General features: G+C 36.6%; 1 protein-coding gene across 1 annotated transcript in view; it reads left to right on the top strand.

Annotated features, from left to right (window-relative positions):
• Nucleotides 1-5855: 5855 nt before the first annotated feature.
• LOC128618242 (DNA-binding protein RFX7) overlaps nt 5856-24051 on the top strand; it is a 26378-nt gene continuing 8182 nt past the window's right edge. The window contains exons 1-9 of the mRNA XM_053641769.1: nt 5856-6179; nt 8218-8251; nt 19792-19877; nt 20294-20332; nt 20481-20603; nt 21394-21510; nt 21659-21743; nt 23475-23682; nt 23792-24051. The exon at nt 23792-24051 is cut by the window's right edge and continues 42 nt beyond it. Of these exons, the coding sequence (XP_053497744.1) occupies nt 5947-6179; nt 8218-8251; nt 19792-19877; nt 20294-20332; nt 20481-20603; nt 21394-21510; nt 21659-21743; nt 23475-23682; nt 23792-24051 (1185 nt within the window). The 5' untranslated portion in view covers nt 5856-5946. The remainder of the gene's footprint in view (nt 6180-8217; nt 8252-19791; nt 19878-20293; nt 20333-20480; nt 20604-21393; nt 21511-21658; nt 21744-23474; nt 23683-23791) is intronic.

Raw genomic sequence — 24051 nt, forward strand, 5'->3', positions numbered from 1 at the left:
GGATCTTTCCAATGGTTCTTTTTCTCCAATGTGGTATTACACCAAGATGTAATCCCTGATTTACTGTCTGCTGACCTGTCTCTTGTTGAATTGGTGACCCAAGTAAGCGGGTATGAGTAGAAAAGATGCTTTGAGACAGTGGTGAATACTGCAAAAGGAGTTACACAATGCAAGACTTTAAGCTTTCATGAAACAAACATAAATTTTATTTATATAAATAAAAATGAACACCACATGACCATAATATTATAGATCAAGTACAGGCTTAACATGCTTAAAAACATCCTACTGTAAATCTTGATATCCAGTCAATTTATATGCAAAAATACTCAGAAGGATTATAGTTATAGTTTCATTATAGATTATATTCATCTTTCAACTAATGGTCCATATCTAACCCCTGTCACTTCCCAGAATGAATAGTAAATGTTACAGCTATTGGGGATGAAGCAAACATGACATGATGTGAGGTGACGTATATAAGAAGAGTGCTTTTGATTATGTATTCTCAGTGGAAGTCATGACCTTCCCAATTGTTGTTGTTGACATTTTTCCAATTTCATAACAGAACAATTCTTACATGTATTTTTTAAAATGCCCAGTACATTTTATATGTGTCTGAATTAATAATTAAAAATAATATACACAATATATTGTATATTATGCGCAATATACGGTTTATTGAATGATCAAAGGTGGTCATGTAATCTTCTGAATCAATATAATCTGTGTAAACAGAACATTTGTGAGCATTTGTTATCCTGCAGATCCACTTTGTCCTGAAACTTTGCTAGAAGTGTAATTACTTCTTTATAAAATGAGTTAAAAAAAAATCACATATACATTTTGTAAACTTGTGTAATTTATGTCACATTTTAGTCTGTATGGACCTTCCAGGCCTTTTATGTACCACAAGGATTTAGTTTAAGGTAATCTTCTTAAGATTAGATTAAAAGGTCTTAAAATCTCACTGTTCTGAGGACAGTGTGTTAAGAAAAATGGTTCAGAAAAACCAATTAGATCTAATTTTGATCTCATCCATAACGTGCACACAGTAGTGGCTTTTAAATAGATACCATAAGAAATAACATTGCAATACCATTTGAATAATTGTCAGTAAAGTTTGACTGTGTGAGTAAAACAGTTCATGGCAAGATCTACAGCCACATCATTCACGCTGAAAGGCCATTCAAAACCAAACATAACACCAACTACTCAAACATGACATTTCTGAATTTAAATGAGAAGTGGCAAATAAAGATTGACAGGGAAATGAATGGGTTGAGAACAACCCAGTTTGAATTGTCATCAACATACAACTGTGTATCTATTGAACAGGACATACTCTTAGCTGATCTAACTCAGCAAGATGGGCTTCTTATTTAACCCAGCAGGTTGGGTTGACTACTCAGATTTTGATTCATATATTTTTAAGTAATGTTTTGTTGTTTGTTTGTTTTATATATCAGATATTGCTATGTTGGGGTTATGACAGCCAGTATATAAGTAGACATACTAAAAATATCTATTTAAATTTTAGTTATGCAAATACATAAAGACATAAAGACATGTTATTTATTAGTTAGTTAGTTTACTTGTTTATTAAGGAAAGCCAGAAAGGTTCACAGGGCATGTGGTTGAGACTAGAGGGAGACTGGTTCTTTCATGCTGAAAGAGCAAGCTGCCAAAGATGAAGCTCATAGGATAAAGAAAGACCTGCACAGTGCATTTACATAATTCATTCATTCATCTTTAGTAACTGCCTGGGCAGGGTCACAGTGGTTTTAATTAGACTACTAGTTTTTATATATTTGTTTATATATTTTAGTATTTTGGGAATTAGAACCAAGTAATTTAACAGAATATATCAAAGTCCAGTTCTGCTAGTTTCCAGAACATACTGTAGTTTTAGGGATCATATTTAAAATATATATATATATATATATATATATATATATATATATATATATATATATATATATATATATATATTAAATTACATAAGTTTTTATTAACATTGTCATATTCAGCTCTTTTTTTGGGGGGGATCTGATAGCATTTTTTTTTTTTTTTTTGCATGTAGGTCTGGGATTGGATGTTTTGTGCACATTAGATTATATTATGTAATACATTTGTAACCCCATAGCAAACTGGCCCCATGAAAATCCCAAATATACTTCTAAATGTCTCTGTGATATATAGTATACGGTGGTGCTTGAACGTTTGTGAACCATTTAGAATTTTCTATTTGCATAAATATGACCTAAAAAAAAGTCCTAAATGTACACAAAGAGAACCTAATTAACTGAGGAAAAACAATATTATGCTTTGTCATTTATTTACTGAGGAAAATGATCAAACATTACATATTTGTGAATGGCAAAAGTATATGAACCTTTGCTGTCAGTATCTGGTGTGACCCCCTTGTTCAGCTAAAATATGCAACTAAACATTTCTGGTAACTTTTGATCAGATTTAGAAAATTCTAAAGGGTTCAAAAACTTTCAAGCACCACGGTATATCAGGGGTTCTTAAACAGTTTGCAGTCAGGCACCCATTCACATGTTAAAGAAAATCTATGGACCTATCAACACAGTTGTTTTTTTTTTAAATTTACAAACATAATCCAAATGTTTACATGTTAGGGTCATTATTTAAATGTATGCAATAATAGCTTCTCCATTTATTATTTTATTAACTTAAAATAATACAATAATATCAATAAAAAATATTAATATATAATATTATTTATAGGCCCAATTACTATAAGTGTCACAGACCCCATACTGAGAAACAAGGCTATATATATAACCAAATACATTATTCAGAATGAGAAAATGTGCAGATAATATGTTCTAAAAGATACACATAGAGGTTGTTTTTAAAAAAATATATTTTTTATTTTACAAAGTTTGTCAGAAAGTTTCACAGAGCATCTGGTTTAGACTAGGAGTGTGCAAAGGGACTGGGATCACATGAGTTACAACAAAAAAGGTTATGCGAGTGGGAGGTTTTAACTTTCATGAAGCTTGTGGGTGTGCAAGCAGTGAGAGATGAGTGTGAACGATGAATTTACAAGGTTCATCAGTACATACTGTATGAGCAGGATTAAAAAACATTACCATACCCATCTCTATTTTAAAAAAAGAAGAACAAAAAAAAACTTACAGTTTAGGCCACCCCCACTTCTGGTTTAAATCAGAATATAGACAAAGATACAAATATTTGGAGCACTAAACAAATACAGAGACAGATAAAGCTAGACTGTGACACACCCTAATATGTAGAAAATGGGGCCTTTTTAGGACTACAGTGAAATATCTTTTTGCAGAAATCATGTTTTTATCTTGTAAGAATTTAGTGTTTCTGCCTCACAGTTTCAGGGTCACTGGTTCAGTCCTGAGCTCAGATTACTGTCTCTGTGGAGTCTGTGTGGGTTTCCTCAGAGTTCTCCAGTTTCCTCCCACTGGAGGATGAATGCTTTTGACTGCTTTGTAATGATGCTTTCAGTATTACAATACATTTGGTAGTGGTAGTTATTGATGGTGGTATATAAAAGTAGTGTAAAGGTGTAAAGAGGATAGTTTGAGTTGGAGGATACATTTATTGACTGCTGGGACAACCCTGTACACAAGTTTTCAAACTTATCATTTCTTATTTATCACTCTGACAAAAACTTCTGAGAAACTTTCCTCCCTTACCATGAGACTGGGACTGTCTCCCTGCCACTCCAAGAGGATCTGGTACCGCTATCAAATTTATCTGGGATGAGGTGTTCATTGAACCATCTTGAGATGATGTGTGCTTGTTATCCTGCTGGAATTGTCACTATTAAAAGATGTGTAGACGGTCTCTATAAGAGATGTTCATTGTCAGCAACACTACTCAGGTATGCTGTAGTATAAATACCATGTTCATAAAGGGGCTTAATTGGTGCCAACATACCCTTCACCATTACACCACCGCTTTAACTGTTGACACAAAGCAGGATAGTTTCATGTAGTTTATGCCAAATTCTGACCAAATTCTGAAATTATATGCATGTTGTAGCAGAAATCAAATACATTTCAGACCAAGAAAGAAATATTAAATAACGCTTAAGTAAAGGCCAAAAGTCTGTGGACACTTGACCATCACAGCCATGTGTGGGTCTGCCTCAAAGTTGGGAATTGTCTAGAATGTGTTTGTATTCTGTAGCATTACAAACTCCCTTCATGGCAACAAAGAGGCTCAAACCTGTTCCAGCATGACAAATCTCCTGTGCACAAAGCGAGCACCATGAATACATGGTTTGCCAAAGTCGGAGTGGAAGAACTCGAGTGTCCTGCAAAGAGCCCTGACTACAACCCCACTGAACACCTTTGGGATGAACTGGAACGCTGACTGAACCCCAGTCTTCCTTTCCCAACATCACTCATCCTCTTGTAGCTGAATGAACACAAATCCCCACAGCCACACTCCAAAAGCTAGTGGAAAGCCTTCCTAGAAGAGTGGAGGTTCTTATAACAGCAAAGAGGGACTAAATCTGGAATTCAAAAAGCATATTAGGGTATGATTGGTCAAGTATCCAATGACAATTCTGGGATTTTTTTTAATTTTGTGATTATAATTTTTTAGGCAGATCTTGAACTTTGTAAAAAACAACATACCAAATAGTATGATGATATTATGATATATTTGTAAAAAGGGGGCACGGAGGATTAGTAGGTAGCATGTTTGCCTCGCACTTCTGGGATTGGGGGCTTGAATCCTGCCTCTGCGCTGTGTGCGTGGCGCTTGCATGTTCTCCCCGTGCTTCAGGGGTTTACTCTGGGTACTCTGGTTTCCTCCCCCAGTACAAAAACTTGTGTTGGACGCTGATTGGCAATTCCAAATTGTCCGTAGTGTGTGCACGTGTGTGTGATTGTGCCTTGCGATGGGTTGGCACCACGTCCAGGGTGTCCCCCACCTCTCCAGGCTCCTCTGTGACCCTGTGCAGGATGAACAATATGAAAATGGATGGATGGATATTTGTAAAAGTGCAGGTACTTTCACATACTCTTTAGAACTGTAGTGTGGTACACGCCTGTGGACTGAGCTCCAGTGTGATTCAGGAGAGAATTACAGAATTATGTCTCCCACTAGCGGTCGTAATGAACATCACAACAACAACCACAACAACACTCGAGTACTCATTCATGTAGCACGTCAGTCTGGTCATGTTTTTATTCGGAGCAATTCTTTAAAACTGTTTATGAAAAGATGTGGCACAGACATCCTTTTCCTGGACAGCATGTAATCTATTCAGTCATTCATTCATTCTGCCTTTTAATCAATATTAAGTGCCACATGGAGGAAAAAAAAATATCAGCCGAATAACAAAAGATTAATAAATTATTATGCTGCCATTTTGTAGCCTGTACCGGTTTGGTCCAATATAAAGTATTTCGATGAATGAAACAGGAAATACAAGGGATTACTGTCGCATTATAAAGTGACCTATTTTAGAGACAATGAACTGAGGTGGGTTTATTGTGATCAGTCTATTTGTTTACCATTTCTGGAAATGCATTTTGCATAAAAATAAAACAAAACATGCAAACCCGACCCTGACTTCATTTATTATTTGCTTAAAAAAACCAACATGGAAAATCTCCTCGTCAACATGCTTTCTGCCAGAAATGCCCTCACGCCCTCAGTGCGCATGCGCCACCTCTGCCTGGCCACAGCAGCAGCAGCAGCAGCAGGACTGTCCGTGGCGGCAGCCGCCGTGCTGTTGTGCTGCAGTGGAATAATCGCTTCTTCTTCTTCTCCCTCCCCTTACTTTTCCATTGTGCTCGCTCGTCTCCAAGCCAAGCATCGGGTCATGAAGCGCTCCCTCTGTGCAGCCTGATTTCGGCGAAACATCTCCGGCGTTATGCGCACCCGGAGTGCTGCTCGTCTCTAAAGGTCTCACATGAGGCCTACATGTTAAAGCTCGCACCCCCTCCTCCTCCTCCTCCACCACCACCACCACCTCCTTCTCCTCCTCCTCCCTGCAACAATCTCACCGTGATGGCCGATGATCAACAACAGCAACCTGGTCAGCTGCAGCAGGGTGCTCTCTCCGGACCGGCGTCTCTCCCCAGCGCGCTGTTGTCAGGGCTACAGGGCACCGAGGCCACCGCGCTGCACTACGACAAGATCAAGAACTCGATCTGGTGAGAGACTTCTATATATATATTTATATATTTATATATATGTGTGTGTGTGTGTGTTTTCACGGGTTTAGCTTTAGCTAGCTGGATTAGCGCGCTAGCTTCTGCCCAAACATGTTGACAGATTCCGCGAGCTAGCATCCCCGCTTCGGGGGGAAAACAATCCAACATTTAGGTATTTTTCACTCGTCTTGTAGCTTTGCAGCTTCAGCTAGCTTAGCCGTGTCGGTTAGAACGGGAACGCGCGAGCGAGCACGCGCCTGCAACCTGCAAAAACACCAACCGTCAGAACCGACCCATATTTAGATGAAATAAACACAACACCACCAAGAACAGCGGTATTTAGGGCTTGATCGCAGGAGATTTACATGATTAGCTACTCAGCAAGTCTGCTTAGCTGTAGAGGTGTAGTTTGGCCTGCATCGATGATGGCTGGGCACGAGAGCGGGTTATTTATTCATTTATTCATTTAACCCCATTCAAGTGAATGGCATGTAACTAATGAAGATTGTATGTGTATATTAATATTACAGTGTGTATATATTATTAGTGTACATTAATATTACAGTATGTGTATATATTAGTGTATATATTATTACAGTATGTGTATGTTAATATTAGTGTGTATATATTATTAGTGTGTATATTAATATTAGTGTGTATATATTAGTGTATATATTTTTACAGTATGTGTATATATTAGTGTATATTATTATAGTATGTGTATATTAATATTAGTGTGTGTATGTATTAGTGTATATTATTATAGTATGTGTATATTAATATTAGTGTGTGTATGTATTAGTGTATATTATTACAGTATGTGTATGTTAATATCAGTGTGTGTATATATTAGTGTATATATTAGTGTGTGTATATATATTAGTGTATATATTATTACAGTATGTGTATATATTAGTGTAAATATTAGTGTGTATATATTAGTGTATATATTACAGTATGTGTATATTAGTGTATACATTATTACAGTAAGTGTATGTTAATATTAGTGTGTGTATATATTTAGTGTATATATTATTATAGTGTGTATATTAATATTAGTGTGTATATTATTATATATATATTTACAGTATGTATATATATTAGTGTATATATTATTATAGTATGTGTATATTAATATTAGTGTGTATATATTAGTGTATATATTATTACAGTGTGTATATATTAGTGTGTGTATATATATATATATATATATATATGTGTGTGTATATATTATTAGTGTGTATATTAATATTAGTGTGCATATTTGTACAGTATGTGCATATATTATTAGTGTATATATTATTACAGTATGTGTGCATATATTAATAGTTCAGTATGTGTATGTATTAGTGTAAATATTAATTACAGTGTGTATTATTTATAGTACAGTATGTGTATATATTAGTGTGTATATACTGCAATATTAATCTGTGCATATTTATTACAGTATGTGTATTTATTAACATTAGTGTATATATTACAGTATGTGTAATATAAATATTACAGTATGTGTGGTTCACCATGATACTTAGAATAACTGTCCAGCCAATGTTCTTATAAAACTGTAAGAAGTGAACCTGATATATTTATGCATTTTTAAAGACAAGTGGTTGTCAGGAAAAAATAGTCTTTATTTAATTTATTGCTGTTTACTGCTCTTCGTAGTAGAATTTTTGTTTATGCATTTTGAAGGCAGGTATTTCCTTGCTTTACAGAATTTCTTTACATGCAGGCAAGACTTTTGCACAGTACTGTGTATGAGTCATACAGTATATCTACCTGTCTCTGCTCTGTTTGTTGCTATGTAATTATAGTCATAAATCAGGGGACACAATGAGAATATTTCATCTCAGATAAAGCACCGCACAATGATCTTCTGCAATTAAACCCAGCAGAAACGCGTTGACATTTACTCATTTGACTGATGCATTTATTGCACTCGAGCGTTTTAGGGATGTCTGATCAGTAACCGAAAGCCTTAACTACTTTTATTTCTTATTCGCTCTTAATGACCCTTTTGTGGTGTTTTGTCTTTCAGCAAATCTGTACAATCAAAAGTGGACAGCATTTTGGTAAGTAACTGCTATAATTAGTTTGACAGCTAGTTGATATTTCTTGACATGCACTTGACATTTGAAACATAGTTCATGAAGAAGACTACAATGGAAATATGCATGATATTTTAAAAAGTGAGCTTGGTGGTTGTGAGCTATATAGGCTATGTGGTGAAAGCGTGGTCTGAATGTTACTTCACATATAGACTGATACGTGACGGTTTAATAAGTGATGGTGTTTAAATAATGTTTTAATTAATACTCCTTTGCAATGTCTTTTTTTAAGAAAGTACATTGGAATATGCAGAAGGCTAACACATAATGTTATATGTGCCATAATGTTATATGTTACATATGCAGAAGGCTAACACATAATGCAGAAGGCTAACACATAATGTTTCACAATGTATTTACAGTTTCAATTGGTCACAATTTCTATTTTAAATTGCAGATGAAGGCTACTGTTAAATGAGTAATTCCAGTGTTTTGGATAATTTTACACATACATTCAGACCACATAGAAATGTGACAAAGTAATGTAGACTCTGACTTAATGTACACTGAGACCTAACATAGACTCTGGCCTAACGTGCAGTAAGACCTAGTGTAGAATCTGGCCTAACGTGCACTGAGACCTAGTGTAGACTCTGGCCTAATGTACACTGAGACCTAGTGTAGACTCTGGCCTAACGTGCACTGAGACCTAGTGTAGACTCTGGCCTAACGTGCACTGAGACCTAGTGTAGACTCTGGCCTAATTTACACTTAGACCTAGTGTAGACTCTGGCCTAACGTGCACTGAGACCTAGTGTAGACTCTGGCCTAACGTGCACTGAGACCTAACGTAGACTCTGGCCTAATGTACACTGAGACCTAACGTAGACTCTGGCCTAATGTACACTGAGACCTAACGTAGACTCTGGCCTAATGTACACTGAGACCTAACGTAGACTCTGGCCTAATGTACACTGAGACCTAACGTAGACTCTGGCCTAATGTACACTGAGACCTAACGTAGACTCTGGCCTAATTTGGACTCTGGCCTAATGTAGACCGAATGAAGCCGAAAACCAGCTTTGTTCCTTTGAAGACCATATTTTAGGGAATTCACAAATGCCTTTGTCCTCCCTGTCTAAATGTCCTAAATCCAAGTTAATCGATGGATTGCTGGTTAGTGTTGTAGGTGTATTCATCCTCGGGCTGCTACTAATGACTATTTAATAATCTAATCTATTGAATAGTTTTTCAGTTAATCATTTAGTTGTAATATCTTGAAATGTATTCAATAACAGAGATAATTAAAACATTTATTTGTATTATTTTTTTTATCAGCTAATACTACTACAGAACTCTTAACGAGGTTTCATTAAATAACAGGTCATTAACTACAGTAGTGTGTTACTGACATTTATCAGATAATCTGTCGCAGCCTGCGAATATTTTTCATATTTTTCCAAATATGATTGATTTGAACATTAACTGAAGCTCTTGAACTTTATCTGCATGATTTCATACATGTGCCACATGATTGGCTGATTAGATAAATGTGCAGGTGTACAGGTGTTCCTAATAAAGTGAATGGTGAGTGTATATATTGTGTATGCTATTAAATTTAAATAACATGGCATTTATCAAAAACGGTTCTCTTACAAGCTAATAGATTCGAACAGCTTCACTACAGGCTGCCCAGTGTTGCATCATTCACATGCTTCAATCATGATCTGTAGTTTTGAAATGGGAAAACATTCGTCTTGTAGACTAATCATTCATTTGAAACCCTGTACAGGTATTTTCAACCTATGGAGTGGTGATACAAAGTGTCAACCTTTTGGTCAAAGTAACACGAGGTTATATTTTCTGATGCGACAGAAAAGGTAGATAAATATGACCGTAAACATGCAATACAGCTAGAAATCTGGAGTCAGGACAACTGCTTCAACCAGGAACATTGCCCTTCCACTGTTTCTGGCATTCCCACAAATTAATGATTACAAATCGAAACACTACTCACATGGAAACACAAGTTATGTAACACAAGTTAGGACAACAGTGTAGTGTAGCGAAAAGTGTTTCCGTACTTTAGAGGAGGTCGCACTGTTTTGTAACACGCTCTGCGATTTCCAATCAAATTACACATTTTTCATGATCAGATTTGTTTAGTTTTGTCGATATAGTTGTTGCAGACCTAAACCAGCCACCTAGTTTATAGATATATTCAGGACACTAGATGTCTTGGCGAGATGATGTCTACAATTTTCTTATATTCTGTATTTTGAGTTATTTAACACTGTGCACTACCGTCTAGTGCAGTGTTTCTCAACGGGGGGGGGGGGGGGGTTATATATAATATATTATATATATGTACGTATATGTGTGTGTGTGTGTGTGTGTGTATGTATATGTGTATGTGTATATATATATATATATATATATATATATATATATATATATATATATATATATATAAAATATATTCATGTTTTATATATATAATATAGCCACAAACTGACTGGAAGCAGCTGATGTTAAAAATTTGTAAATTTTTTTTTCTTTCTCTCTTTTTTGGTGTTAAATAAATATAATTTTTAAACAATATACAGATAAATGAACTTTTGAAGGCTTTAAATAAGCATGATCGATCAGTTAAAACAAACCATTTCTCAATGCAGCCTAACTGAATTGCTGGGAAAATAGATCACAAACCTGTATATCATGATATACTTCGTGTATTGTAGAAATGCCTTTGAGAATAGTGATATGATTTTTTTTTTTTTGGTCATCTCACCCACCACTAATGACAGTTTTAATGTAATGTCACACCACACCAGTGCAGTAGTTTAGTTCGCAAGTGTACTTGTGTGTTAAAACAACAACTAGCTGATGTTTGAGATGGCTGAGCTGGCTGAACAATTGTTTTCACTGTAGTCAATTCAGTATAGAAATTATTTTTCTAGATTTATTCAGCATTTTAAACTATAAAATGGGAAAATTGCTTTGTTTTTAAATCGTTCCACTTTAAGTGTTTTGCACTTCCCAGTTTAGTGAAATGTAGTGTTTATTTGAGACATCCTAAAGATTAACTAGTTCAAAGACCTCGTCATAAAAGTAGAGGTGTGTTTTTACTGTATTTAAAATACACTTATTTTCTAACAGTTGATAATATTTTTATAACTTATTGGCAAATGTGAAACGTCAGTTGTAATAAAGTGTAATACAGTCAGGTCCAGAATTATTGGCACAGTCATTAAAAATAAATGACTTTTTCTGGTCATTTATTTTTCTAAAATAAATCTTTTTCTAAAACACATCACATTGGCTGAGTGTTTGTGACTATTTCTTACTTTAACATGCTCCTGAAGTTTGTGTTTTAGAGCCCTTTGTACCTGACTGTTAGTGTTACAGACACAATATTATAGCTACATAAAATACAAAAATGAGATGTTTATAGAGATGTTCTTGTTTTAATTGTGAAATCCATCACTTCTGGGAAAACTATTCAAATGATTTTGGGTGACACATTTCTACACAGGTCTTGTGGTCGTCCTTTAAAATGTTCTCTAGAATGAATGCCCCGCCCCCTGGGGAGGTTTGGGGGGGGTAATGGTGTTGCTCAATAGCAGCTCGTTAGCAGTAAAAATGGTTTGTCGATGCGTTTGTGGCTGTGTGTCTTCACACACACTTCTACCTTTTCCAGCTATTCGTTGGTTGGAAAAAAAAATGGTTGATGGCGTTTTATTTATTTCAACAAGGAATTTATTCAAGTTGGCGTTTATGTGATCGCCAGTAGTGAACTTGATGCTGTTCAGTGCTAGAATATCTTTCTACCTCAGACTGAAGGTGCGTTGTATCATTTTACATAAGTAATGTCATCAACCATTCAGACGAGTCAGATGCCTCCGGGTGATGACTCGGTGTTCTCCGTCCGAATACGCACAGCATCTCGTTGACACGGATATCTTAAGGAGAGTAAGTAGAGTAGTATAACTAATAACAACTATTAGATAAAATAACATTAATAACCGTATCTGCTTATGCAGAAACCTCATATTAAAATGTGCTGTAGATAGTGTAGTTTAGAGTCAGCGTGTAATTTGTAAGTGTGAATTAGGAAGCACGGATGTAAATCTGTATCAGCTCATTAGTCCTCATCCTTAGCTGGATAGGAGCTAATTATACACTCTACCCAGCACCTCCGAGCCGCACCAGCTGGGAGTTCAGGATGGAACATTGTCTCTATTTCGAAATAAAGCTTTAATTAAATCTGACTTTGGTTAAATCTGACTTTCGAGAATTAAAATGAATAGAATCTATAAATAGAGATCACAAAACTAGCTGCAGGTGAAGTTGGCAAACCGTTCAGTTCTCTACCTGATTGTCGTCTTCGACACAACACAGTTCCATAACCGACTGTATACGCCGATGTGATACCATTTATAGAAACAAAGGATTGCAAAAGACAAACCTCTTGGGAGATTCTTTCTTTGTTTAAACTGTTCATTTGTTGATTTTAGGTCAAGTATGTAAACTTTTCATTTTGTGATTATCTTTGAGATTTTCAGAAAGGTTTGGGTTGTTTTTTTTTCCCCAGCGATCTTGGATGCAAGTATCTCTAACTCAGCTTCACTAAAATGTATTTTCTCCCCATTTCCTTTACAGCAGCTCAAGCATTTTTTATGTTGTTTTGTAACGTTGTTAAATTGTAGTGCTCAAACTCTGACCAGACGTGAGGTTTACGATCAGATTTGACCATACGCAACGTCAATGAGTAAGGGTCATTGTGTGTAACGTTTTGATTTATAAAATCATTTGAAGGGTGCCAATAATTGTTTGGTGCTGACTGTACAGCTTCCTAATGGTATTTGATTAAAGACAGCAGGAAAATTCAAGCCTTAATGAACACTGATGCTCACTAGCATATAGATAACCCCACATCGCGTTTCACTTTTATTAGGAAAACTAACACGCAAATGTATAATCGTGTTAGGATCCTTTTATAATCGTGATTATAATCATATAATTGTCAAAGACGTAACATGAGACGAGGCCAGCGTATAAACAGCTAATTTTCTTCAGGTTATCCATGAGAATGCGATTTTTAAATAAAGTTCACAGAGTATAAAGCGTGTGATTGTGTGATTTCAGTGGGTTTCTGTGGAGTTTAACCTTCACTTCTGAGTGTGAAAAGAAATAAAATAGAGATTAATTATATAAACAAGGACGGCTAATTTTTTTTTTATGTTCCTCTGACACAATGTGGGTTGAAATGCTTGTTAAAATAGAAGCATTACTGCCATGCGACACACCTGTCAAGCATTTAGAGAGGATATTAAAAACGAATTTGCCTTTAGACATTGCAACGCTTGTAATCTAATAACTAAAAAATGACCTAGTTTATATTCGCAGAAATTTCCATTCAAAATCTAGTTGCAAAATATTCGATATACACACTCCTGTGACTGCATCACAATAATTGAATTTCATATTCATGCACTGGGTTTTAAACCAGTAAATCCATTGTTCTTTCCATATCATGCACTAATTTTTGTCCATTATGTTGCTTAGCAACCAAAGTTTACTATTAACAGACTACATTGCTTGGAGGAAGAATTGTTTATTGCGAATATTATTAATAATAAATGAAATGGTTAATCAAACACTGAATTGAATTTGATCACATTGCTTTTGTTTGGATCGTTGTTCGGACCTAAGAATGCCTTTACCCATGATGGCTCACGCCCGCTTGTGGCTTATTGCTTTTAATATGTCATTAATTATTGGTTGGCAGTCGGTTACGCAGTTTGCTAATTGGTAGAAAGCAAATTGAGCGACATACTTTCCACCGCCTTGAAAGGCTTTGCAAGGTTTTGCAACAAGTTTAGCTGTTTTAACAGCTTCCTTAATATTCACACAGGTCCATACACCATATTTAGAATAGTTCCTTTATTGATGGGAATGTGAGGAAGTTTATTCCTATCATTACCACCACTTCATAATCCACTTTGCAGGAGTCCTGCATTTTATCTGTGAGGAAAATCGTTTGGAAAGACATGAGGGAATTAGTACTTACAGCAAAGGTGGTGCAAATTGGGGCAGGATATTTTGTGTAGTTACAGATTGAATCCTATTTCAGTTTGCTATTGCTGAAATGCTAACCCCTCATCTTCTAGACACCCACAACCTAAGGCTTAAGAGACACCATATACCCTGCTTGGATTTGATGGCTCATTAACTTCACAAAGTTCCTGCTGATGACTCTTTCAGTTTTAGTGTAAATGATGCACAACTTTCTTGACAGTGGAATGAAAAGACCATGTAAAAAAGCTATATTGTTTATCAAATAAACACCGTAGCGATGATTTGATTATTTAATCTCTGTGCAATCTTCGGCCATCTGCATTCATACAGTAGGAGTGTCGTTGTGTCATGTAGCCTTTTTCATGGCAAGATGTTGTACATACAAAGACCACCTCACAATGATGGATGGATGATTGCCTGTTCAATGTCTGTAAGAGGGGGCTGTCTTCCTTTCTGTCAAATTAATATAGATGCAGACCATACAACTTGGAGAGGTCTGTGGACCAGCCTGTGTTTATTCTTGGGAACTTTAATACTTGTGATTATATCTGCACATCTTCCAGTTCTTCAGCAATGTATCACATGCCCGACGCATTCGACACGTATCTTGGATAAATGTTTTGGGAATATTTTGGATGCCCATAAAGCAATGTCGAGACCTGCTCTAGGAAAATCAGATCATAATGTTATTCATCTGTTTCCAAAATTTAGACAGAAAATGAAAAGGGAGAAACCTGCTTTACGGAATATACAGCAGTGGTCAGATGAAAGCGTGGGAAAACTTAAGTTTTGCTTTGAGACGATAGACTGGCAGGTGTTTTTTGATTCAAGTAAAGCTGTTCATGAACTCACAAATGTTCTCACATCGTACATAGAATACTGTGAAGATACATTAATACCTGTAAAGCCAGTAAGGGATTATTTGAATAATAAGCCATGGTTAACCAAAGAGTTGAAGGAATGTCTTAATGAAAAGAAGTTTGCTTTTATTCAGGGAGATACCGTGGGAGTTAAAGACAAAGAGAAGGAATTTAGAAGTAAAGTAAGGATAGCCAATGGACTGGCACCCTGTCCAGGGTGTACCCCGCCTTGTGCCCGATGCTCCCTGGGATTGGCTCCAGGTACTCTGAAAAGGAGTAAGCGGTTGAAGGTGGATGGATGGAGTAAGGATAGCCAAAATGAATTTTAAGAACAGAGTTGAACAGAAATTTTACTTAGGAAATGTAAAAACAAGCATGGGAAGGATTGCATGTAATGATGGGGAAAGAGAGGGCACAACAAGAAGTGCGAATTGCAGACTGTGCAAGATTTGTTAATGAATGCAATAATTTTTATGGATGCTAAAACGAAGAGTGAAGAGGTACTTAAGCAAATTCCAATAGGTACAGCACCTATGTTGTTAGAACAGGACGTGGCTGCATGTTTAGCTCGTATTAATGAAAATAAATCCCCAGGCCCTGATGGATTAAGATGGAGCGTTTTAAAAGCTTGTTGAAATCTACTCAAAGGGCCTCTTACACAGTTATTTCAGATATTACTTAATGAGCACACAGTACCACATATGTGGAAAATATCTACGATAATACCTATCCCTAAAACACTACCTGAATATTTTAGACCAGTTGCATTGATTTCTGTCCTGGCACAATGTATGGAAAGAATTGTAAGAGAACATGTTATGTCTTCAGTGAGTAAGATTTTAGATCCATTGCAGTTTGCATATAGACCATATAGGGGGACAAAAGATGCCTGTTCAGGACTCTAAATCTTATGCATGGGAACGTTTTATTGATTTTTACCTCAGCTTTTAATATGAAGCAGGTTCATTTGCTTCTGTCACATCTGTATAATGTGAATATAAATTCTGCTTTGGTGCGTTGGATCAAAGATTTCCTCACAGATAGACCACGGAGAGTTTTTATGAATGGCATATTTTCAGATGAATTGGTTTTAAATACAGGGGCCCCGCAGGGTTGTGTGTCGTCACCACTCTTATTCTCAATATACCAGTGAGCTACAAATGAAGAGTAATACAGCTGGTCTGTTTAAGTATGCTGATGATATGGTTCTGGTGCATCTTTTGTTCTAAAAATCAAGTAATGAGCGAGCAAACTTATTTAAAAAATGTGGTTGTTCTTGAAGACTGGTGTAAACTGAGTGCCTTGCACATAAATGTAAGGAAAACAAAAGAGATGATTTTCAGTGTTAATTCTGGTGAACATGATGTGTTGGGGAAACTAAAGTTGTGGAAAGTTTGGAATATTTGGGAACTTATTTGGATACAAAGTTTTAGTTTTTATGAGAATGTAGACAATATTTTAAGGAAAGCAGGTCAAAGGTCATTTCTTATGCGCGAACTTAAGAGTTTTGATGTTAGTCGGTTCGTTTTGGAAACGGTCTACAAAAGACATGTTGAGAGCATTTTAATGTTTAATATTGCAGCCTGGTATGGTAATTTAGGAGTGAGGAATAAAAATAAGTTGCAGAGGATAGTGAGAACAGCAGGATGCCAGCAAACACAGCTTGATGAACTGTATTTGCTGGCAATACACAGAATAGCAACAAGGGTTGTATTTGACTCCACACACCCACTTAACTCAGAATTTGTAATGCTTCCATCTGGAAGAAGGTATAAGTTCCCAAAATATCTTAGAAATGTGTATAAACATTCCTTAATACCAGTGGCAATTACAATATTAAATGAAGGGTAAGCGACTCTGCATGAACTCTAAATGAACTCCTTGTGGGAATAATTTTTATATTGTGTACGTGTATAATTGTGGTGGTGTTTATTTTTAATTATGAGAAGCCAAAGGAGAATTTCCACATTGGTGGACAATAAAGTCAAATCAGTCAATCAGCTGCAGATCATAAATCTCAAAGCCTGCATGCTCAGAGATGTTCTCCATTCATCCTCATTGTTCAGATGAATCCATGGAAGCCTATGACTAAGACCACAGTAATGAAGGAAGCAAATTATTCACATGTCAGTCCTTTCAAATAGGTAGTATGTTTTGAACAGGCTTTATTTTTATTTATTTTTTATTTACCGCTCATTGGATGACGATTCTCAACCCATTCACGAGCAGTGGTTTCCCCTAGCAACATAGACACAAATGGAATAGGAAGAGCTGAAATGATTTCATTGGCATAAGCCAATCAAAGCGAGGTGAGGCGGAGCTCGTGCTGTAAGGATGTGTTGCCAGCGTGCCGGCACTGACATTGCTGTCAGGGTTTACATGGCAACCGGCACACAGCAGCTCAGGATTTGTTTATGTTGGATACCGGCACATTTAATCCTCCGTCACCTGATAATGTCTGTTCTTCCTTCAGAATGTTATTGTAGTTATAAACCAAAGTAGATCTTTAAAAAAAAACACACACACAATATGGTACAATTTACACATCAGTAAAAGATTAGATGCAAGAGAATTTAAATAAATTGGTAAATGGAATAAACTACATGTTTTGCACAGACCGTGTGGACTCAAAGGCTTATAATTATTAAGTGCGGGGAACCCAAAGGGATAAATAAAGGACAATTTACAGCACTGGAACACCAACAGAGACAACATGCTCAACCTTCTACTTGAGACCGTGAAAGAGGCGAACGGTCGTAAAGAGTAGAAGTTCTTAAATCAAGTCCTCAGGACCCTGTCCCTGCACAGTTCTCCCTAACCTCAACACACCTGGCCCAACTCATTAAAGGGTTAATAATCCGCTGATCCGGCTTTCAGCAGGGAAAACCATCAAACTGCAGCACAGAGAGGACTGGAGTTAAGAACTCGTGGGTTAGAGGAGCAAAGGCGGCGAGCAGTAGGGTGCAATATGGAAAACATATCATATCATATCATATCATATGATACTTTACGATAGCTTAACAATACGAAATGTACACCAATCATAACATTAAAACCACCTGTCTAATATTGTGTATGTCCCCCTTCCGTTGCCAAACCAGCTTTGACCAATCAAGGCATGGACTCCACAAGACCTCTGAAGGTGTGCTGTGGTATCTGGCACCGAGACATTAGCAGCAGATCCTTTAAGTCCTGTAAGTTGTGAGGTGGTGTCTCCATGGATCGTACTTGTTTGTCCCACACATCCCACAGACGCTCGATCAGATTGAGATCTGGGGAATTTGGAGGCCAAGCCAACACCTTGAACTCTTTGCGATGTTCCTCAAACCGTTCCTGAAAAATTTTCAGTGTAGCAGGGTGCATTATCCTGCTGAAAGAGGCCACTGTCATTAGGGACTACCGTTGCCATGAAGGGGTGTACTTTGTCTGCAACAGTGTAGGTGGTACCACCTTTGGTAGGTACCAAACACTGCCGTTTTGGAGATGCTCTGATCATTACAATTTGGCCCTTGTCAAAGTCACTCAGATCCTTACGCTTGCCCACTGACTGTTCACTTGCTGCCCAATCCCACCCCTTGACAGGTGCTATTGCAACTGGTTAATCAATGTTATTCATGTCACCTGTCCATGGTTTTAATGTTATGGCTGATTGGTGCATGTGGCTATCATTTTGCTGAGGTTTTGCTAGCATTGTGCCAAGAGTAATATTTTCAGAGATTTATATCCAGCATTTCTAAAAAAAAAAATATTAATGTATCTAATGAAGAAAATAAAACCATTAGTGCAAAATCATTTTTAGCGTCCAGTCAGTTACTTTCCACAGTTATTAAAACACTGACACCTGACAATAATGGTGACGCTTAGAAAAGTGTATCATGATGTTTTGATATCGTCATATTGCCCAGCTCTAGTCAGCAGTGGAATGGCATTGTACGGATTCGGGCTTGCAGAGAAATATTTATACGTACTTTTTATATAAACTCTGCAAAAAAAGAAACGTCCTCTCACATTCAACTGCTTTTATTTCCAGCAAATTTCTTAACACGTGTAAATATTTATATTAACATAAACATTCACCAACTGAGACATAAACTGAACAAGTTTCACAGACATTTGATGAAGAGAAATTGAATAATGAGTCCCTGAACAAAGGGAAAGGGGGGGGGGGGTCAATATTAAAAGTAACAGTCAGTATCTGGTGTCCTCCAGCTGCTTTAAGTACTACAGTACATCTCATCCTCATGGACTGCACCAGATTTGTCAGTTCTTGCTGTGAGATGTTCCTCCACTCTTCCACCAAGGCATTTGCAGGTTCTCGATCACGTCTGAGGGAGACACATGTTTACGTGTAATTTTCCACTGCAGGGACGATCAGCTGTATATATTGCAAATCAGAAGCATCACCTTGTGAAGATATAGCTTAGATGTAGCCTGATTTGATAATTCTGTTGTAACAGTTCAGATTTTTTTTTTTTTAAATAAGGGCTAATTATTTTATAAGATGTACTTTGTTTTAATATATCAAAAGGTTCAACTAGGAAAAGAATAAATTTGTTTCCATGTAAGGAAGAATAACTCTCATTGCTCATGTATTCTTCTTTCCCTGTTTTATGTCTTATACAGCAAGATGTTGAGAAGTTTACAGACATTGAAAAACTCTACCTCTACCTTAAGTTGCCTTCTGGTCCCAGCAGTGGTAATGACAAAAGGTATGTTCATACTTGAAATAATGATTATATTGCAGTTGGTAAATAGTGTAATTTCACTACTTTGATCATTCATTTCCCCTTTTATTTTTTGTTTACATTTTCGCTTATGTTCATTGTCCCTTATCTTGCACATGCCACTGGCTTGATCATCGCTGTTTGTTTTCTTATGTGCCTACATATATATTCTGAATACCATTCATCATGAATGTAGTGATATTATATCTGTGTAGTCTTTCCCTTTGTCGTGCATATGCTTTTTCCATTACTGTATGAATCTTCATGGACTTATCATGCCACTAAAAACAATATTTTGCAATTATTTGGCACTGCAATACCCAGCATCCTGTGTTTTGTCATTTGTTTCCCCATATCTTTTCATCACTGCAATCCCTAATTCTCACCATGATGTCCAATAGGACTGAAAATCAGAGGGGGTCTACAAGTCCTGCAACATGGTACTAAAAATTTTACAACTTTATCAAAGTCAGAAACAAAGTAAAAACAGTTGTGTTGTCATGCCATATAAACGAAACCTACAAGCAGAGACACATCAGTAATACTGGATTCTGGAAAACCATTTATTTTCCCCCGTTTCTCTTCTAGTGACCAGAATTCCACGTCATCCAGTCGGACCCAACAGATGTACGCTTTCAACTGGATTCGGAATCACTTAGAGGAGCATCCGGAGACCTCACTGCCAAAACAAGAGGTGTATGATGAGTACAAGTAAGTGTAAATTCATTTATTAGCTCATTTTGATATTATAAGTCATAATGACACCTGATGCAGAATTATGGGGAATATATATTTTTTAATTTTATTATTACTATTAACATGGTACATTTTGTACTGGAATGTAAAGGAATGTAAAGTGCATACACCATGATGCTTAAACTGATAGAGCAGGTGTATTGAACTCAAATTTGTAATTTGTAAAAATTTCTTGCTTACGAAGATCCGGATAAGGAACTGAAAGGCAACGTTACCTTTTAATGTTTAACTGTTAAGGAGTAGTTTATGGCTATAAATACAGCAATACAAAATCATCGTTTTATTTCATAGTGGCTCTTCACGTTAGCATTTTTGACTAATGCCACAAACTCAACTGATAAGACATGCTTTGTATTTGAAGTGGGAAGAATAAACGTGTACTTCTCCATCCAATCTGTTTTTTTTGTTTGTTTTTTTTTTTTTACTAGTCTTTTTTTATTTTGATTTATCAAGCCCGAAAGACTAAATAAAATGATATATCTATTAGTCTATGAAAACTCTAACCTTTCAGAATTATTGTCTTTAGCCCTGTAGCTATTCTTAGGTCCGATTAGCTGCTTTCAGCTAAATAATTTAATAAAACACATGTGGTTGGCTGCAACAAGCCTCAACATAGGACCTGCTACAGAAACCACAATGGCTCATGTTTTGAAAACCAGATGACGGGCAGTTATTTAGTTTTATTATTCATTTTTTTTTTTTCCAATTTCTTTTACGTTAATTAATTTTGGGGTTTGTGTTCCAGGAGCTATTGTGACAATCTTGGCTACCATGCTCTAAGTGCGGCTGATTTTGGAAAGATCATGAAAAATGTCTTTCCAAACATGAAAGCACGTCGCCTTGGAATGCGAGGAAAATCTAAATATCCTTTTCAGTCTTGAAAGTCCAGAAATTGTTTGCTGCCTAATGTGTATCTGTGTAGTCTCCAAATGTTGTTACAGATCTGTGTAGTGGTATTTTTATGGTAAAAAACAAACATTTTTATGCTATGACACTTAACAGCATCTCACATACTGTTATAGTGGACTGCGAAAAAAAGCTTTTGTGCATATGCCATCTTTGCCCAACCTGGACTTGCATAAAGCAGGAGATGGGGTAAGTGTTTGTCGGCCAGATCCCGGGAACAAATGTGTTTTTCCCTTATCAATGATATCTACCAAACCAGGAATTGTTGGATTTATGGAGAAATTGTGGAAACTTATATCCTATATACTACCAGTCAAAAGTTTGGAGACACATGATTTTGATCTGAAGGTGTATGGTTAAATGTTTGAAATCGGTGTTGTAGACAAAAATATAATTATGCCAACATATTGATTTCTTTCATTAGAAAACTAACATTTTATTTACAAAAAAATATTTTTTTAAACGGATGAATATGAACGAAATATTAAAATAAGTAAATAAAACGCAGCCGATAAGTGTCCAGCGTAGGTGTAAACTCCTTTACTACTGTTTAAAAAGCATCTCAGGGAGATTCCTCAAGAAATCGGTTGAGAAAATGCCAAGAATACATTTCTGGAAATTCTAGGCAAAAAGGGTGTCTACTTGTAGATGATAAAATATTAAATTATTCTGATTTATTTAGGATTTTTTTTATCACAACACAATTCCCATAGCTCCATTTGTGTTACTGCAGAGTTTTGATGAGTTTAATATTATTGTAAAATGTGGGTAAAAAATAAAGAATGAATGTGTCTAAACTTTTGACCGGTAGTGTAAATCTTATATAATATATGGCACACAAGAAACAAATGTACAATGGTCATTCTAGATGAAAATGAATATTTGTTGTGAAATATTGCATGACCAAAAGTATCAATTTTTAGCACACAGCTTTGTGATTATCCTCTCATCTCACCGCAAATAACATAGGAGTTATTTAGCATAGGGCTTACAGAAAACAATTCAGTAGAATAGGAACGTCAGGCTCCTTTTTAACAGGCCACATTATACTTTACATTACAATGTTAGGTGGGTCTGACCAAAAAAAATATGTTAAAATATATAGAGTGCTCGCTTGGTTCGATAGCTCTGGATTCCAGCAGCTGACATGCTATCTAGGGTTACATAATTATAACAGTTAAAAAGACTTCTTTATTAGCTTTTAAACAGCACCAGCCTCACACTGCTGCAATCTTGGTTGCGAGATTTGGACATTTTAACCGCCTTTATAGCTGTTTTTCCAGTTAACATAATGCTACCTGCTGTAACCGAGCTCATTTTTTTATATACAGAGAATGTTGTTTTATATTTGTTTATTATTCAGAAATAAAAAAGGAGTCTTTTTAGTCATAATTTTTCTTCATTCAAATTTTGTTCAAAATATTGTAAGAGTCAAATCGGTATCATAAATCGGATTGTTACCGGAGTTTATAGTTACACTATATGAGGGTGGCTGTGGCTCGGGTGGTAGAGCGGGTTGTCCACTAATCGTAGGGTTGGCGGTTCGATTCCCGGCCCACATGACTCCACATGCCGAAGTGTCCTTGGGCAAGACACTGAACCCAGAGTTGCTCCCGATGGCAAGTTAGCGCCTTGCATGGCAGCTCTGTTACCATTGGTGTGTGTGTGAGTGGGTGAATGAGACACAGTGTAAAGCGCTTTGGAAAAAAGAGCTATATAAGTGCAGACCATTTACACCATCACCTGTTCGTTATTTTTTAGATAGATATTTTTAAAGAATGATTGAATTGCTGTAGTTTTTCTAAACATTCTAGATGAAAAGTTTTTCAAACTTAAACTGTTGTGCATTGTTCACAAAAAACCAAAAACGTACTAAATCCAAATTACCTGCCAAAATGAACAAACTCCTGTTTTTCTCAGTGTGAGCTGTTGGAGCCAACCGGTCAGTCTCCCAGTGCTGAGGATGAGATGCGTTCTGCAGCCTGTGGCTTGGTGTGTGAATGGGCACAGAAAGTTCTGAGCCGCCAGTTTGACAGTGTGGAGGATTTAGCGCGCTTTCTACTCAACAGCCACTACATTGGCACTAAATCCATGGCTGCACTAACTGTTATGACTGGAACCCCAACAGGCAAGGACTAGTCATACCTCTGATGATCCACACCTAGATATGCGTGATATTTATGCATATTTAAGTCATGTTTATTTTGTCAAATTTTTCATGTACTTTGTGGTACTAGGTGTTAAAACGCCCACCCCGGCCTCTGCGTTTGTGCCAACTGGTGACACCAACTCCTTCCAGCCCCAAATGAAGACTCTCCCTTCACCCTCTGTAGATACCAAGCAACAGCTACAGCGAAAGATTCAGAAGAAACAGCAAGAACAGAAACTTACTTCTCCATTGCCAGGTGATGCGCAAACCAGAAGAGCTGAAGCCGGCACCCCAGGCCCTGGGTCTAGTCTCGCCTCTGGAAGTCCAGCTTTGTTGTCCTCACAGCCT

This window comes from Ictalurus furcatus, chromosome 14, assembly GCF_023375685.1.
Source record: "Ictalurus furcatus strain D&B chromosome 14, Billie_1.0, whole genome shotgun sequence".
Classification (NCBI taxonomy): domain Eukaryota; kingdom Metazoa; phylum Chordata; class Actinopteri; order Siluriformes; family Ictaluridae; genus Ictalurus; species Ictalurus furcatus.